Genomic DNA, 18,736 nt, shown 5'->3' on the forward strand with positions numbered 1-18,736 from the left:
ACTTCTTATTAATATACTTCTTATTATAATACCTTTTCTATATATTTATTTCTTCTTACTATTACTTTTCTATTACTTTCCGTTTTATTTAAATCCTCTATACTTTTTCCTATATTACTAGTATTCTTTCTTCTAAAATATTATTCTTAATATATAGTTTAATATTAGAATAAAATTTATATAATATATAAAATAGAGAAATTCCTATTATTAAATATATAAAGTTATTATATATAAATTCTATAAAAGTAAGCTTTATTACCTAGTTATCCTATTAGTAGCTAGTATAGTATCTTAAATACTATTCTAGAGTTTAATTTAGATTCTCTATTTATCTATTAGTTTATAAATAGAATATTATACTTAGCTATTATTAAATCTTTAAATAGAAATATAGACTTAACTAGAACTTATTTATAAAAACAGATTCTTTATTAGAGGTTATACCTATAGGTATATTAAAGTCTTTAATAATATAATATATAAATAGCTCTACTAATTCAGGAGCCAAGATTTCCTTAATAATTAGAATATATTATATTATTTTCATATATTTATTAATAATAATAAGTATAGAATTATATATCTTATTATAAAACCTAGAAAAAGGTAATCCCGTAATAAAGTCTATAGTAATTTCTTATTATAGCTTAGAAAAAAGAGAAAATAAACTAAGTATATTATATAGTAAATATCTCTTTATCTTAGTCTATTAATATATAAGGTAAGTTCTAATATAATCTTTTATATCCTTTTTTATACTTTACTAGAAGTATTTTCTCTAGAGAATCTCTAGTATTTTACTAGTACTAAAATACCTACCTATAGGATTATTATAATTAGCTTATAATAATTCTTTTTTAAAAGCCGGCTTATTTAGTATATAGATAATACTCTAATATTTTAATAATTCAGATATATTAAGTTCCTAAGTCTTAATAGCTCTAGTAGAAATTCCTTTTAAGAACTATTTATACTACTAGTATTATACTAATAGATCGAGCCTTTAGTACTATAATAGTAATTTAAGTAATATTTCTTTATTTTCCTTATATACTATTTCGGATCTAGCTATTTATATAGCTAGAATTTATAGTATATACTATTTATAACTAGCTATACTAGTAATAGACTCAAATAGTAGTATTTCCGGTATTATTCTATTACTAAAATAGACTTCCTTTTTAGAATTCCTTAGTATCTCGCTAATTAAGAAGTATTTATTTCCTTTTTTCTGGGCCTTAAATTATAGTATTATAGGAATAATATAGTATTCTATTATTATTACTTATAGGGCTCTTTATTTTATATTTTATAGTTTATTATAAAGTATAAGTAATAAAGTATCTTTATTTATATCTATTATAAAGTCTGGCTTTCTTAATAGCCTATTAGTAGGATTATTATATTCCGGCTAGTATTCTAAAATAAAGTTAAAAATAGCTAGCTTCTTTGCTTATCTTATTTATTAACTATTTAGTTTTCTCTTAGTTATAAAATATTTCAAGTTATTATAATCTATTTTAATAATAATAGTATATCGGGTATATACTAGATAATATTACTAAGTATAAAATACTAGAATAATAGCCAAGAGTTCAGAATTATATATCTTATACTTACTCTTAATTATAGTTATCTTTTTTAAATAGAAGGTAATAGGATATTATCTGGCTTCTGCTTTCTTATTAAAGAGCTAGGAAATTATATCTATAATTATAAATCCTGAAATATTTGTTTCTATATAAATCTTTAAGGCTAGATTAAAATAATAAAGAATTAGTACTATTATAAATATAATTTATAATTTTTTAAAAGCCTTATTTGCCTTATTTATCTAACTAAAATAATATTATAGGTTTCTACTAGTTTTTAATAAATTAGTTAACTTTTTTATTATCCTAAAGTATTTATAAATAAATCTCTAGTAAAAGTTAGTAAAACCCAGAAATATTTAGACTTCCCTAATATTATTTTTTAGGGCTAGCTATTTCCTAATAGCTATAATCTGACTAGCTTCTATTTCTATATTATTTGGGCTAATTATAAATTCCAGGAACTCTATTTTCTCTATATTAAACTCGTATTTTACCAAGTTTATAAAGAGCTAGTATTATTATAATTACTTAAATATATATTAGATTACTATTATATATTATTCTGGATTCTTTAAATAAATCGAAATATTATTTAGATAAATTATATAGATAATATTTATAAGGCCTACTAATATATAATTAATATATACCTGAAATATTACTAGAGTATTAGATAATTTAAAGGATATAATATAGTATTTAAAATATTTATAATATATTTAAAATACTGTTTTTTATTTATTATTCTCTCGTATTTATAATTAATAATTAATATCTTTTATGTTTAGCTTTATATATATCTTTATTCTATAAAGCCTATTTATTATTTTATTAATAAGTAATAATAGTATTTGGTTCTTAATAATAATCCTATTTAGATCCCGGTAATTAATATATAAATATAGACTACTTCTTTTTTTTAGAATAAATATAATTAGGGTACTAGCTAGGCTAGTAAAATAATAGATCTATTTTTTTTTAGGCTAGTATTAAGATATTTCTGAAAGATTTTAAGCTTTCTTTCTAATAAAATATATATAGGACTATATAGTAATTAGAACTCTAGTTTCAGATCTATATAATATTCTATTATATAATAGTCGGATAATATATTTATAGCCTCTATAGAAAATACTAGAAAAAGATCCTAATACTTTTTGGGAAATATAACTATTTTATTAGTAGTAATAGTAATAATTCTTTAGTTATTTATTATAGGATAGGTAATTAATAGAAAAATATATATTTTATACTTTACTATTTTAGTAAACTTTCTAGTATTTAGAACTTTAATTTTCTATAGTTAAATCTAGTATTTTTATATTATTTCTCTAAAGGAAATCAGGGAATTAATCTAATAAAGCTATAGGAATTCAAGTATTATATTAATATAATTTAGATTAAAATTATATAATATAAAATATATATTAGCTTTCTTTTAGTTCCCTAGTATATTCTTAGTAATAACTTTAAGAATATAATTTTTATATAAATAAATTCTTCTTTCCTCTAATAAAAATAAGAGAGTTATTCTTAATATTAATAGAATACTTATATCTAAAGCTAATTTTCTCTTTATATAATTAGCCTTTATATTTGAGTTAACTAATATTCTAACTCTTTATTTATCTTTTTTTATTTTAATAGTAATTTTAATTACTATTCTCGTTTTAGGGGCCTTGTTTTCTATAATATAAATAAATATAATTATTATAAAATATACCTGTTTCCCGGCTTCTTTAGTTCTAGATATTTATATAATTTATAGCCAGATTTATTATAGTTATAGTAAGTCGGTTTCCCCTAATTTAGGTAAGTAATAATATAGTAACCCTTTTTCTAGTAAGTAAAACAAATTATATCCGGTTTTATAAATCCTAATACGAGTATTATATTAGACTTTATTATTATATCTTTATTATTCCGGTTTTATAAACCTTATAATAGGGATATATTTCTCTTCTATTTCCTTTTATTATTCTCTTTTTCTTTTTTTCTATTTCCCTTCTTTTATTATCCCGTTAGCTTATTATTATATTTCTATTAAATAAATAAGTTTAAATTATTCTTAATTCTTATAGCTATAGAAATAAGCTTTTCTTTTTCTTATAGAATATTTCCTTAATAATTAATCTTATTCCGAATCTCTTGCCTTAAGCTACTAAATAAGTTATTTTACTTTTATAATAAACTTATATATTTCAAGTTATCTAATAGGCTATCTAAGTAAGATATAAAGCTTTAGATATTCTAGCCTGGCTATTATTTAGTATTCTTAAACTTAGTAAGAGTATTATTATTATAGTTTTCCGGATCTAAGATAGAATTCTTTATAAACTTAATAAAGATCTTCTAATCTATAGTATTAATACCTACTAATTATTTCCTATACTTCCAGATATCCCTGGCTATATTCTTAAAATAGAAAGTATAATATATAACCTTTATTATATTAGTAGCCCAGGTAATCCTGCTGTCTTTATACTACTTTAACTCTGCCTAATAGAAGAAGTCCTGAGCTTCTTTAATACTCTTTCCCTAGTAAGTAAGTAGTTCTTGGGTTTTTAGAGCCCTCTAAACTAAGGGGGCCGCCGGGGATATAACGGATTCTATATCGGATATTTAAATATCTTTAAGATAATAGATCTGAGTTTCTAGCTTTTCTAGATCTTCTCTTTATTATATCTCTATTTCTAGCTTAGTAATATAATAGCAAGCCGCCGCTAATTTTTCCGTTATTATTATTTTACTAGCTAGTTCTAGGAGCGTCTGAGTTCTATTTCCCTCTCCTAACTAGGTAGTATAAAAAGTACTTAACTAGACACTTCCCTAGATATCCGGTTAAGTTACTCTAATAATAGTAGAGGCACTTCTTCTAGTTAATACTCTAACTATTAATAGTTTTATTTATTAATAGTTTAATTACCTTATAATAAACTACTTCCCGAAAGTTAGATTAATTAGAATATAAGATATATAATAGCAGGGTAATATATAAGTAGTTAAAGTAAGTAAGCTATAGAGTAATACTTGTAAGTATAACTAATTTCAAGAATTAATTCTAATAAAAGACTAATTAATACCCCTTTCTAAAGCTAGGAGCGTCTCCCTATATATTCCCTAGTATTTAGCCAAATATATAAAGCCCTTTATTTAATTAGGAAATGCAAGCTAATATAATCTATATAATTCCAATTATAAGCTTTACCTAAAATAGGGAACTAGATCCACGATATCTAATACCTATTTATATACTATTATATATACCTATTACAATTTTATAAATTCCTAACTTTAAATTATTTAAATTATTAATTATATATTTAAATTATTTATATATATATAAACTTATATATATAAACTTATATATATAAACTTATATTTATAAACTTATATTTATAAACTTATATTTATAAACTTATATTTATAAACTTATATTTATAAACTTATATTTAATATATTAAATTAAATTAAATTAAATTATTTATATTTAATATAAATTATATAAAATATTAATTAAAATTTATAAAAAAAAAATTAATTATAAAAGAAATAATATTATTCTTATAAAGCTTTTTATTTTTTTTATAAATTATTATAACTTTATTTATATATATAAAGCTTTTTCTTTTTATAAGCCCTTTTAAGTTTTATTTATTTATATAACTAACTTATTACTTATATTCTTATTTATAGCCTTTTTTTAGTCTTTATTTATATTTATAAAGCCTTTTCTTTTTTTTATAAATTATTATAGCTTTTTTTCTTACTTGTAATTTCTTCTAAATTATTTTATAAGCCTATAAAGCTCTTTTTTTTCTTATATAAACCTTTATAGCCTTATTCTTATTTATAAAGCTCTTTTTTATATTTATAGAACTTCCCTTAAGCTTGCTAGGCATTAGGATTATAGTATATAATATATAGAAGTTTTAGTATTTCTTATATAACTTGTATTTTTGGGAGCCTCGAGAGCTAGCTAGAGCCTTAAGAATTCCCCTTACCTCACTTTTCCCGAGCTTTAAAAAATTATAATAAAAGCCCCTTGTATCTCAGAACTACTAAAATATAGAGAAAGGTACTCGAGTATTCTCTCTATAATCCTAAGCTAAGCTCTAAGGATTTGGACGTAATCGCATTCCGATATGCAATTCCCTAGAAGGGGGCAATTCTGGTATTTCTTACGTGACTAGTTTTTTTCCAGGAGCCCCGAGAGCCAACCGCTTAAGGGTAGTCCAAATATATAATAATATAAAGAAGTAATTAAAATAATAAAGAATTAGTATTATTATAAATATAATATATATTTTTTAAAAGCCTTATTTGTCTTATTTATTTAGCTAAAATAATATTATAGGTTTTTATTAGTTTTTAATAAATTAATTAATTCTTTTATTATTTTAAAATATTTATAAATAAATTTCTAATAAAAATTAGTAAAATACAGAAATACTTGAATTTTTAGAATATTATTTTTTAAAGCCGGCTATTTTCTAATAGCTATAACCCGGCTAGCTTTTATTTCTATATTATCTGGGCTAATTATAAATCCTAGAAACTTTATTCTTTTTATATTAAACTCGTATTTTACTAAGTTTATAAAGAGCTAGTATTATTATAATTATTTAAATATATATTAGATTATTATTATATATTATTCTAGATTTTCTAAATAAATTATATAAATAATATATACCTGAAATATTACTAGAATATTAGAAAGTCTAAAGAATATAATATAATATTTAAAATATTTATAATATATTTGAAATATTATTTTCTATTTATTACTTTCTTATATTTATAACTAATAATAAGTATTTTTTAAGTCTAGTTTTATATATATCTTTATTTTATAAAGCCTATTTATTATTTTATTAATAAATAGTAATAGTATTTAATTCTTAATAGTAATTCTATTTAGATTCTAGTAATTAATATATAAATATAAATTGCTTCTTTTCTTTAAAATAAATATAATTAGAATATTAGCTAAACTAATAAAATAATAAATTTATTCTTTTTTTAAACTAATATTAAAATATTTCTAAAGAACTTTAAGTTCTTTTTTTAATAAAATATATATAAAACTATATAGTAATTAGAATTCTAATTCCAGATCTATATAATATTCTATTATATAATAATTAGATAATATATTTATAGCTTTTATAAAGAATATTCGGAAAAGATTCTAATATTTCTTAGAAAATATAATTATTTCGTTTATAATAATAGTAATAATTTTTTAATTATTTATTATAAAATAGATAATTAATAAAAAAATATATATTTTATATTTTATTATTTTAGTAAACTTTCTAATATTTAGAATTTTAATCTTTTATAATTAAATCTAGTATTTCTATATTATATTTCTAAAAGAAATTAAAGAATTAATCTAATAAAATTATAGAAATCCAAGTATTATATTAATATAGTTTAGATTAAAATTATATAATATAAAGTATATATTAGCCTTTCTTTAATTCTCTAATATATTTTTAATAATAATTTCAAGAATATAATTTTTATATAAATATATTCTTTTTTTCTTTAATAAAATTAATAAAATACTTATATTTAAAACTAGTTTTCTTTTTATATAATTAGTTTCTATATTCGAATTAACTAATATTCTAATTCTATATTGACTTTTCTTTATTTTAATAGTAATTTTAATTACTATTCTCGTTTTAGGGGCTTTATTTTTATAATATAAATAAATATAATTATTATAAAATATCTTTATTTCCTAGCTTCTTTAGTTTTAGATATTTATATATTTTATAGCTAGATTTATTATAGTTATAATAAATCGGTTTATTCTAATTTAGGTAAATAATAATATAATAATTCTTCTTTTAATAAATAAAATAAATTATATCCGGTTTTATAAATTCTAATATAAATATTATATTAGATCTTATTATTATATTTTTATTATTCCGGTTTTATAAATCTTATAATAGAAATATATTTCTTTTTTATTTTCCTTTATTATTTTCTTTTTCTTTTTTCTTATTTTTTTTCTTTTATTATTTTATTAGTTTATTATTATATTTCTATTAAATAAATAAATTTAAGTTATTTTTAACTTTTATAACTATAGAAATAAACTTTTTTCTTTTTTATAGAATATTTCTTTAATAATTAATCTTATTTCGAATTTCTTATTTCAAATTACTAAATAAATTATTTAATAGACTATTTAAATAAAATATAAAGCTTTAGATATTTTAGTCTAACTATTATTTAATATTTTTAAACTTAGTAAAAGTATTATTACTATAACTTTCTGGATCTAAAATAGAATTCTTTATAAATTTAATAAAAGTTTCCTAATTTGTAATATTAATACCTATTAATTATTTCTTATATTTCCAGATATTTTTAGCTATATCTTTAAAACAGGAAATATAATATATAACTTTTATTATATTTATAGCCTAGATAATTCTATTATTTTTATATTACTTTAGTTTTATTTAATAAAAGAAGTCCTGGGCTTTTTTAATACTCTTTTCTCTATAAATTAATAGTTTTCGGGTTTTTAGAATCTTCTAAACTAAGAATATTACCGGAAATATAATAGATTCTATATTAGATATTTGAATATTTTTAAAATAATAGATCTAAGCTTCTAGTTTCTTTAGATTCTCTTTCTATTATATTTCTATTTCTAATTTAGTAATATAATAATAAGTTATTACTAATTTGTCTATTATTATTATTTTATTAGCTAGTTTTAGAAATATTTGAATTCTATTTCCTTTTTCTAATTAAGTAATATAAAGAATATATAATTAGATATTTCTTTAAATATCTGGCTAAATTATTCTAGTAATAATAAAAATACTTCTTTTAATTAATATTCTAGCTATTAATAATTTTATTTATTAATAACTTAATTATCTTATAATAAACTATTTTCTAAAAATTAAATTAATTAGAATATAAAATATATAATAGTAGAATAATATATAAATAATTAAGATAAATAAGCTATAAAGTAATACTTATAAATATAACTAATTCCAAGAATTAATTCTAATAAAAAACTAATTAATACTTCTTTCTAAAGCTAGAAGTATTTCTTTATATATTTCCTAGTATTTAGCCAAGTATATAAAGCCCTTTATTTAACTAAGAAATATAATTCTATATAATTTATATAATTCCGATTACTTATATAATTCCGATTATAAGCTTTATCTAAAATAGAAAGCTAGATTTATAATATCTAATACTTATTTATATATTATTATATATATTTATTATAATTAAAAACTTATTACTTTTTATAATATTTACTAATATATAAATCTTTTAAAAGAGGTTATTATAAAGGCCTTTTTTATTATATTTAAGAAACTAATACTAGATTACTTTTATAATAATTATATATTTTAATAAATATTTAATTATATTTATATATATTTTTATAGCTTTTTTAAAAACCTTAAATATTAATAATAGAATTTAGATTAATAAATCATAATTATATAGTTTTTAATATTAAAGAAATATACGAGAAAATTAATTTATAAAATTAATTAGTTACTAATTAATAAGCTTTATTAATTATAATATAGTTTTATACTCATTTTATAAATTATTAAATTTCTTTATAATAAAATTATTACTATTTACTAAAACTCTAAAATATATAAATATATTATTTTAGATTCTTTAATAAATCTTAATAAGCTTTTCTATAAGCTATAGTCCTTAATTATAGTCTTTAAGAAAACTAAATTAAATAATACTAATACTTTTTTTACTAATTAATAATATTACTAGTTTAGGAATTATTAATACTATAATAATTATATAAATAGCTTAATATTATATTTTATATATTAGAAACTAGATTATTAATTCTAGAAATATATAGAAAGAAAATAATAAAATAAAAAGACTTAATTAAGACTAGGAATTTTTATTAATTTAAGGCTCTAAATTTCCTAAAATTTAAAAAAAAATTATAAGAATATATTTAAGTTATATAGCTTTTATTAAAGAGAAACTAGAAAATAAATAAAATAATAAAAGTAATAAAAATAAACTAAATAATACTTTTAATATTTTATTAATAAATATAAAAAACTTTAAGAAATAAGATTTCTATTTTATTTTAGTTAAAACTCTTTTTATTATTTCTAATTTCTAATTTTCTAATATACTATTAAATATAGCTAGTAATCTTATAAATAATCTTATAAACTACTTTTATACTTATTTATTAATAAAAGAGAACTATATTATAAAATCTAGTAAACTATTTATAATAAAAGATATATTTAAATATAATAATAACTGCTTTTATAGAATTATAATAAATACTAGAATTACTAAATACTTAATTACTAGTTTTAATTAATTCTGAGCTTTATAATAAATAAATAATAATATTAATATTATAATAGTAGTAAAGAGCTTGAATTAAGTTAAAGGCTATATACCGGGCTAAAAGCACTAGCTATATATTAAGTCACGTGCAGTAGTACTATGTAATAATTAAGTTTAATAGAACTATTAAAGAATATATTAAAGTTAAGTTTAAAATTAATTTTTTTTTAAAGATTTATAATTATAGAAATACTAATTAGATATATATAATTTTATATTATATTCTTAAAAACTTTATTTTTACTAAGTTTAATAAATATAAATAAATTAAAAATCTATTTTAATATTCTTAGAAATTAACTAATTATATTTACTAGAAAATATATATTAGTAATATAATATTTTAGCTATTTTTTCTTATTATAAAATACTTCTCTAAAAACCTTTATATTAGAATTCTTTATTTCTAACTTTTATTTCTTTATAAAATACGAATTATAATAATTATATTACTAGTTTAATTATTTATTAATTAAGAAACTATAAAACATTCTAGAATAAACGAGCTCTAAAATTAATAAATAAGCTTTTAAATACTTTATAAAATACTATAAATAATACTAGAAATATAGTAAATTACTTAGCTAATTTAAGTTTAATCTAAGAGATAATATTAGCTTTAATTACTTTATAATTATTAATATCTTCTATATTTATAAGAAGCTTATATTATATATTATTAATAAAGGAATATAGTATTAAGTAGGATATTAACTATAGAGCTTTAGTATTTAATATATATAAAACGCCCTAAAATAATACTAGATTAATACCTATTTAAGCTCTCTTAATTAGATTACTATAAATACTAGGAAGTAGTTTACTAGTAAAGAGTTTATATAGCTTATGAATTTAATAGAGACTAGAATCGTGGGAAAAGTCCCGGATTGAGCGAAGTAACATAGGAACCGGTTTCCCTGGATTGATAGTTATTATTCGAAGTGGCGAATACTACCAAATGAAGTAAGTGGCAGACATGCAATTCACATATTTGCCTAAAAACACTTCAGCGCCCCAGGCTCACGTCTTGAGTTTATTCTCTCCTTGAGTTTGGATGAAGGTGTGAAAATTTGATTGAAGCAGACTTAGGTACATGCTCCAGAGCTTCCTGGGTAAATGTCGTGAAGAGATTTTCTTGTGACGAGACAGAAGCAGACCCTCGAATTGCGCCTTTGGTTGCCTTGGTGCCTCTTCACCCTCACAAATCGGGGCAGCTCTTGACCTTGAACATTCAAAGCAAGTACCAGGCCGTTTGCTCCTCAAGGTGAGGTCAATGACAGATGAGAAAGGGTTTGGAGTATGGTCGTTCTTGCTCCCAGCGGGAAAAGGGGACACAGCGTCTCAACCAAGATACTTCTCGTCGGACGAATCGTCCCATGTTCAAATTTAAGTTGAAAATTTGTAAAAATTACTGTCTTGTTGTTCTAGCTTGAGCTGGGAAATTAAATGAGGGATTTTGTATTGTTTGGAAGCTCGAAGGCCCCTTTATTTACCTGGCTCCTTTCTCGAAGCCCGAAGCGAAAGGTCACGTGTGATAAAAGCACCTCACCTCAATACACTTCGCAATTCACTTGACAAGATTCACTTGATAGACTCACCCTAAAATGAAACTAAGAACCTACGAAGTTGAACCATTAACACCTTCTTTCTTTGCAGTCAGGCTCGTCAAACCAATCCTCGGTCAATCAACCTCAATTTGCATGTTCCGCGACCACTGGGACATTCTTGACAGCTTGTTGAAGAACTTCCAAAACACTCTCAAGCACCATGAATCCGCCATCACCCCCCTCATCTTTCTTCTCGCTCTCTTCGAATTCCACTGCTGCACCGTCTCAGGCGGAAGCAGCAAAACCAACAACGCCTTTGCACGTGTAAGAGCCTCATTCTCCCTTCGCCATAGATGATCTGACAATGACTTTCGCAGACTCATGAAATCTGCCGTCATGGTGAAGATCTCTGTGGGACCCCAGCAGGAATCATGGCTTATTCACGAGGATGTCATCTGTGAACGTGTGCAGTTCTTCAAAAAGGCGTTTATGGGAGGTTTCATGGAGGCGGGAAAGAAGGAGATCTTTCTCGAAGACGATGACCCACAAGTCTTCGGTCATTTCCTTGACTGGCTATATGGCAAGAGCCTATACTGCCAGCTGGATCATTCAAACCCCTCTGTTGTCACATTCAACCACATTGAACAATGGCTCCGCTTGTACATCTTCGCCGACAAAATCTCGCTCGCCGAATTAGCGAAGGAAGCACTCGAGCGATATCAATTTTGCAGCGATGGAACTCTGCCTTGCACGAAAGAAGTCCAACTGATCTACGAGAATACCCCGGGACACTGCGCTCTTCGTGCTCATGCCGTTGAAGCTCTCGTCGTCGAGTTTTTCTGTCAAGGACCCGATGATGTCGATTTCCTGGCTGATGCCATCGCCTGTCATATTGATTTCACTCGAGACGTTACCAAGGCTATCAAGGACCACACACGTCTTTCGGTGAAGGAGTGTGAGTTGAGTAGTTGTTCTGCACACAACAAGGCTCCACGGGTGATTCTACGAGTTGATGGAGGTCAGAACATTCGGCGTGCCGGTAAGGGCAGGCTTTGGTCCTACCGTTAAACCAGTCGAATACGGAATATTTAGACTTGGTGCTATGGAACTGGAACTACCGAAAACATTGAGCTTGTAGGATATGAACGTACTCCGAGGATGGTCCTCAGAGAAGGATTGAATTTGTTGGTCATTATGGACCTGAGATTTTAAGAGACATGCTGGCATTGTACTTGGCAAATTGGAACATTTTCCGAGAAATTTGACTTTGGAAAAGTGGATAACTGGTTAGGATATTGGCATCAGGATTTGCAAGGCAGAATGGATGGCACTTGAATACTTCTGTGGACGGTGGTGATTCCTTTCAGAGAGAACGTTTGCTGCAATTCTCTTGCACAGGTACTACTTTCTAGAGAATATCACCTCATCCACCCCTCTCAACATCTAACTGATCTTGAAGCAAATTGTTTCTTTGAATTAGTCTAGTGAATTCGAATGTTCATGTGCCATTAAATCAGGGTATCTGGACACGGATTTATTTCTCCAACCCATTCCAGACAACCCACCACCTCGATCACCCACCAGTTGCCTCATCAACCCCAAACACCCAGAATGCCTATATTTGAAGAAGGGCAGTCTTTTTTGACTGAGCGGCCAGTCAGCGAGTAAGAGCCTCCTTGCATTGGATCTTAGTTCAAGCTAACAAGCTACAGATACTTCCAGGCGACTGCAGCCTCCACCGTCCCCACCGTCAAAGTCTACGTTGGCCCTGAACGGAAGCTGTTCATCTTTCCTGAAGCATTCCTTTGCGATCGAATCAAATTCTTTAAATCAGCCTTCCAAAGTGGCTTTCGCGAAAGCACAGAGAAATCTATCGACCTGCCAGAAGATGACCCGGTGGCATTCTCTTTCATTATCGATCATACTTTGGGAAATGGGTCGGAGATGAGTGATAAAGTTCCTCCCGAGGATATGCAACTGGCACTTTGCAAAGCATATGTTCTCGCGGACAAGCTCGGATGTCTAGATGCTGTATGGGAAGTCGTCGATTATTATCTCGAGGGCTTACGATATGAGGAGGACTTTGAACGCCGATTCGTCTGTCGTAGAGCATCAAAATTTGTGTACGAAAAGACTCCAGAGTCAGCATCAATCCGCAAAACAATGGTGAGGGCGACGATGTATCTATACCACTCGCCGACATGTTTCTCTGTAGAGAATGGAGATTGGTGGAGTCTGCTACAAGCCATCCCAAGTTCCACGTCGACAACATGGTGTCCATCAGGAAGAAGAGTATGTCGGTAGAAGAAGAAGAATGGGAGTGCGATACCGCTGGCTGCACGACACATTCCCAATCATAAACTGAATTGGAGATGTTGGGTTCGCGATTATGTGGAGTGTATGGGAGGCAAATGGTGATGGCTTTGCACGTCTTATACTCGTATGCATGGATTGCTATGAATAGCCGTCAAAGAACGAGAGACAAAGCGGTTGTACACAGTTGCTTTGGTAGAAGGGAAAGGCCGCTTTTGGGAAGGAGGCTTCTTAATACAAGCACAACATCAGTCACCAACGCATCTGCCAAGCCCATCTCCTTGCTCGTGAATAATATCTCCTCGAAAGTACACTCATGCACCCACGCAATGACTTACAAGCCAAATTACCAACCTCGCCAGCTCCACTGTAATGCAATTCCGTCGACCCCCTCTACCTCTTCAGCAGCGTCCTCCAGATCCCAGCACTCCAGCTTGGCACAAACCCCAAACTTCTCCACTCCCACTCAGTCAGCCCGTAGTCACCCCTCCCTCCATTTCATCTCTCACCCTGACTCCCTCTCAAAGATATTTCCAAACCATCTCCAACCTTCCCACAGCCATCATCAAAATTTACAACCACCCCACCTGCACCTTCTAGACTTTCCCCGCCTTCCTGCTCGCCGACAACAGCATCTTCTTCCGCGACTGCTACAAGGGCATTTTCCACCTCAACTCCAGTCCCGAAAACACAGTCGAAATGCCAGAAGACGATCCCGCTACCTTCGGTCGAATTGCAGACTGGATATTCTCAGGTAAACTTCCTTATTTCTTCGGCGAGAAAAGCACAGATGTTCAGACAGAGTTATGCCCGTTGTACGTAATGACAGATAAAATGGACATTGGAGAGTTGAGGAGGCAGCTTGAGAACCGTTTTCGTGTATTTAAGGAGGAGAGGATTACCAGTAGAGGACTGGTGAAGGTTGTGTATGAGGACGCGGTATCCACCAGCAACATATGCCAGGTTCGAAATCACCCAGTTCCATCTCCTTGAATTAACGAATAACTCACTTCTCAATCAATACATTTACGCCAAGAAGGAAAATCTATTCCAGCTTTCAGCGGCATTATCCGCCAAAATCACGAAGAATCATGCGTTTGCGGATGTTATTGCACAAGGATAAGACCGAAATATTACATTCGATTAAGTCAGGAATGACCTTTCCCAGAGTTCCTGCTTGCTTGGAGGGCGACAAGTAATAATTTGAAGAGGAATTCACTGGCAGGGGAGGAGTTTCATTGGACAATCTCAATGTACGAGGGTTATTTGGAACATTGGAGCGATTTGCAACAAAACATCGAGAAGGAAATTCACTTTCCGGTTGGGAAGATCTCTCAATGTACCATGAATACTGGGGCGTTAATGCGATGGGCAAGAATAATCGGGTTGATGAAAGAAAAGCAGCAGGGGTTTTACCTTGGGAATATAACGCGACTCGCAGAGATTCCACCAATCGCCAATTTGAAATATTTAAGAAATTACGGATTGATTTAGCTGCAATCTAACAAGAGGCTGCGCGAAGATACTCCGAAGCACCGTCTTATGTGGTAAACAAAACATCAAAGCGAAGATCGGTATCGAAAGAGATCACGCATCTCTCAAGAACACATTACGTTGAACACAACGATACAATTTCTTCTTACACGGGTACGGCTCCTCGATTATTTCCTTTTCAGGAGACAGTTGCTTGCTGCTCTTCCCCTCCCTCGCTAGCCCCCTCTCTTAGCGAGTTTGAAATTCGACGTCGCTGCTTCACTGCCTTTCAACTTCTTCAACCTCCTTTATCTTCTCGAGCTGTGTCTGCAACGATAGACCTCCTTCGACAGAGCGTAGTCAACGACACATCCGGAGTCACAGTCATTCTGGTGTGGTGTGGAAGAGTCCTCCACCAGCTCCTTGGCCGACTCCTCGCCCCTGGAGCTCTGTGGTCAAGGCGGCAGACAGACGACCAGTCAGTCACCCTCGATACCGAAATCAACACGTCTCTATTCAAGCCATGGCATCCAACGGCCCAACGGTCACCGATCAATCTGCAAATCAAGAACGCTCTCTGCAAGAGTACGTAGTCATCTACCCTCCCAAACCATGACATTTCAAGATTGACGATCTATTGTTCAGATACCTCACCAGCAACAAAACTGTCCAGATCTACGTGGGCCCTGAGCGCAAGCTATGGTTTCTGAACGAGGAGTTGCTCTGTGACCGCGTCCCATTCTTCAAGGGTGCTTTCAAGAGTGGCTGGAAGGAGGGAAAGTCAAAGGTCATGGAGTTGCCCGACGACGACCCGGAGGCATTCGGACACTTTGTTGATTGGGTCTACACCGAGGTGTTAAAATGCAAATTATGTGCACCACTGCCACCTGGTCATTGGAATGAGCCTTATACTCCTTCACACGTCGACGCTGCGCATGAACTCCAGTGGCTGAAACTTTGGGTTCTTGCCGATAAGATGAATCTGACCGAACTGGGAGACTCTGCTCTGGACATGCACTTACGTTGTCTATCTGGCCACGATTTGGTCATTTCTCCTGAGGCGGTTTCTCTGGCGTGTGGAAACCCGGCTGGGGATGGGAAATTGAGGAAGCATTTGGTGGAAGGGATGATGATGAGTGGCATGTACCAATTGCCGCCATCTGACGGGCGTTCCAACGGCCTGGGCGTGGGTGTTTTTGCCAACGCATCGTTCAACCGGGAGCTTATTGATACAATTCTGCACCACTTGCAGATTCCCAAAACCGAAATGTGTCCTTACCGCCATTGCCCTATTCATGATCTTAAACAAGGCTAGGATGACAGACCAACGGCCATGGTAGTGGTCTGGCTTGAATTGGTGGAAGTTGGACCGACTCAAGGCAACAGATCTAGGTAGAGATGCAATAGAGCGCGTCAAATTAAGACACATAAATCAAGCAAGAACAATTTCATTACTTCATCGTGCAGATACCAATCTAGTCACCCTGCTTCCCAAACCAAGCCAGCCAAACTCCAGCAAAAAGCCTCTCAGTTACAATCTTTCCGCTCCCCATAATATTTTCAAACACTTTAGACATGACGATAAGCCTCCTCCCACCTTGGCTCAGTCTTTACATGCACCCTTCCCTCGCCAGCATGCGTGCTACTTCCCTGTCCGCCGTGTCCACCATGAGGATGGCCATGTCCCTGCCAAAGCCCCTCAAACGGATCCCCCAACCCCATCTGCATCCCCATACCCATCCCAAACCCGCCCCCAAAGGCCCCATTACCACTCAACCCCTCCCCCATCAACGGCGCACCACCATACAAACCCGGCATCGCCTCCTCACCATGCATCCCGAACGAAAAGCCCATCTCATCCATCTCACTCATATCCCCACCTTCGAACCGCTCACTCGGGCCAGGACTCGGGCTCGCACTCGCCTCTCTGACATACCGTGATCTTGAAGGCGTATTCGGCATCGTTCTCGGCGTTGGCTGGCTTTCCGAGTGCGAAGCCGAAGCAAGGCCGAGTCCCAGCCCTGGCTCAAGCTTGATCCTCTTCTCCCTCCGCTCCTCCGCACCCGCATCCTCACTCTCGACCGTCCCCTGTCTGCTCCCCATTCCAGGCTCAGCCTTCACCCTGCCCTCCCCATCCTCCTCGTCCTTCGCCTTCCCTTTTCCCTTTCGCGGAGATTTGTTCGAGGATTTCTCAACTCTGGGTTTGCGCGGCGAGTTGGGTCCACGCGGTCGTCGCACGCTGGCAGTGCCGTCCATCTGCTTCTTGAAGCGGCTGTAGCGCATCCGTGCCGCGTGGCCGTTTGTGATCTCTTGGCTGAGGATCGGGTCGTGGGCTACTTTGTTCCAGTCGATCTGCCATTTTCACTTCCTATTAGCATGCTATTCCTATTCCTGCTTTCCGAATTGATAGGTTGATGGGAAACGTGAGTTGTGGCGCAGGGAAAAGGGCTGGGTGGGGGTGGCGCAGGTTGCGCAGAGAAGAAAAAGTGGGGAATTAAAAAAGGGGGAGGTTGGGGAATAAGCGAGGTGGCGAAAGGTGAGCAGGGGCTGGAGCTGGACGGAACAGGGAAAGGGGGCGGGGTAGGTACGTAGGACAGCAGGGTGTGACTCACATCCTTGAGACATTTCTGGCTGAGGATGGCGTACAGCAGGCGAGTGATGGCCGTGTCGTTGGGCATCCTGTCGGTTTTGCGGAGGCTCGCCAGGGTGGAGGGCCGGTGGTGTGACTTCGCGATTTCCTGCGCGATTTTTCTTGAGAGCAACGCGAAAGTTGGTGAGTTGGATTTGGTGTGCTCGAGTACAGGACTCGAGGGTAAGCCGTCAATTCGAGAGGTGGGAGCTGGCGAGTTTTTCTGTGCTGGGAGGAAATGGGGTCATCGAGCGAGGCAGTGAGGAATGAATTGCGGTATCTTGACCGCAAAGCACAACGGCACCGGATCTTCAGAGATTTGGAACTGGCGGTGTGATATGGCAGAGAAGAAGATGTGAGGATCGGTGAGGGGAGGTGGTAGAAATAACTTTCCCAGCTCACGCACTTGGCTTTGAGAATGGCTGGGGCTGCGTGCATAAGGAAGAAGCAGGCGTGAGCTCGACACAATGGACCACTCTGGCTCAGTCACAAAGACTTCCTTTGTATGCAAGATGGCGCGGTGCGGGGCTATTCCTGATTGAAGCTCGTGTGAACGATGCATGGGATAGACAAGAGCTGCAGGCTGGCGGCGCAGGATAAGGGAAGGGGCTGATACGGAGCAGTTGCTCGGACCGCGTCCGGCTGGAAATGTTGAGCAAGAGACATGACGTTGGGGCGGTTGCCTGGAATTGCAGTGTTTTGCCCCGTTGATCATGGCAACGGAGGTGAGTTTGCCAAGTCAGAGGCTGGCTGCATGTCCATTG

At 31.1% G+C, this 18,736-nt stretch overlaps 5 protein-coding genes across 5 annotated transcripts; 4 read left to right on the forward strand and 1 right to left on the reverse strand.

Annotated features, from left to right (window-relative positions):
• Positions 1–11,777: 11,777 nt before the first annotated feature.
• On the forward strand, positions 11,778–12,625 carry K444DRAFT_632697 (uncharacterized protein; the record flags this gene model as incomplete). The annotated part of the gene is made up of 2 exons (XM_024883508.1): positions 11,778–11,881; positions 11,935–12,625. 2 exons carry the CDS (start codon positions 11,778–11,780, stop codon positions 12,623–12,625), a joined length of 795 nt encoding a protein of 264 aa, XP_024733175.1.
• Positions 12,626–13,168: 543 nt separating this feature from the next.
• Positions 13,169–14,863, forward strand: K444DRAFT_632698 (uncharacterized protein; the record flags this gene model as incomplete). Its single annotated transcript, XM_024883509.1, has 3 exons — positions 13,169–13,221; positions 13,270–13,849; positions 14,471–14,863. 3 exons carry the CDS (start codon positions 13,169–13,171, stop codon positions 14,861–14,863), a joined length of 1,026 nt encoding a protein of 341 aa, XP_024733176.1.
• Positions 14,864–15,866: 1,003 nt separating this feature from the next.
• K444DRAFT_665921 (uncharacterized protein) lies at positions 15,867–16,658 on the forward strand (the record flags this gene model as incomplete). The annotated part of the gene is made up of 2 exons (XM_024887140.1): positions 15,867–15,928; positions 15,989–16,658. The coding sequence occupies 2 exons, from the start codon at positions 15,867–15,869 to the stop codon at positions 16,656–16,658; spliced, it is 732 nt and encodes a 243-aa protein (XP_024733177.1).
• Positions 16,659–16,769: 111 nt separating this feature from the next.
• On the forward strand, positions 16,770–17,669 carry K444DRAFT_616082 (uncharacterized protein). The gene has a single exon (XM_024880852.1). The coding sequence runs from the start codon at positions 16,919–16,921 to the stop codon at positions 17,282–17,284; it is 366 nt and encodes a 121-aa protein (XP_024733178.1). The 5' UTR covers positions 16,770–16,918; the 3' UTR covers positions 17,285–17,669.
• K444DRAFT_58425 (uncharacterized protein) lies at positions 17,160–18,546 on the reverse strand. Its single transcript, XM_024877856.1, has 2 exons — positions 17,990–18,546; positions 17,160–17,695 (listed from the first exon to the last, which is right to left on the reverse strand). The coding sequence occupies exons 1-2, from the start codon at positions 18,408–18,410 to the stop codon at positions 17,535–17,537; spliced, it is 582 nt and encodes a 193-aa protein (XP_024733179.1). The 5' UTR covers positions 18,411–18,546; the 3' UTR covers positions 17,160–17,534.
• Positions 18,547–18,736: the final 190 nt, after the last annotated feature.

The sequence above is a fragment of the Hyaloscypha bicolor genome (genome assembly GCF_002865645.1).
Source record: "Hyaloscypha bicolor E unplaced genomic scaffold K444scaffold_118, whole genome shotgun sequence".
In the NCBI taxonomy this organism is placed as follows: Eukaryota; Fungi; Ascomycota; class Leotiomycetes; order Helotiales; family Hyaloscyphaceae; genus Hyaloscypha; species Hyaloscypha bicolor.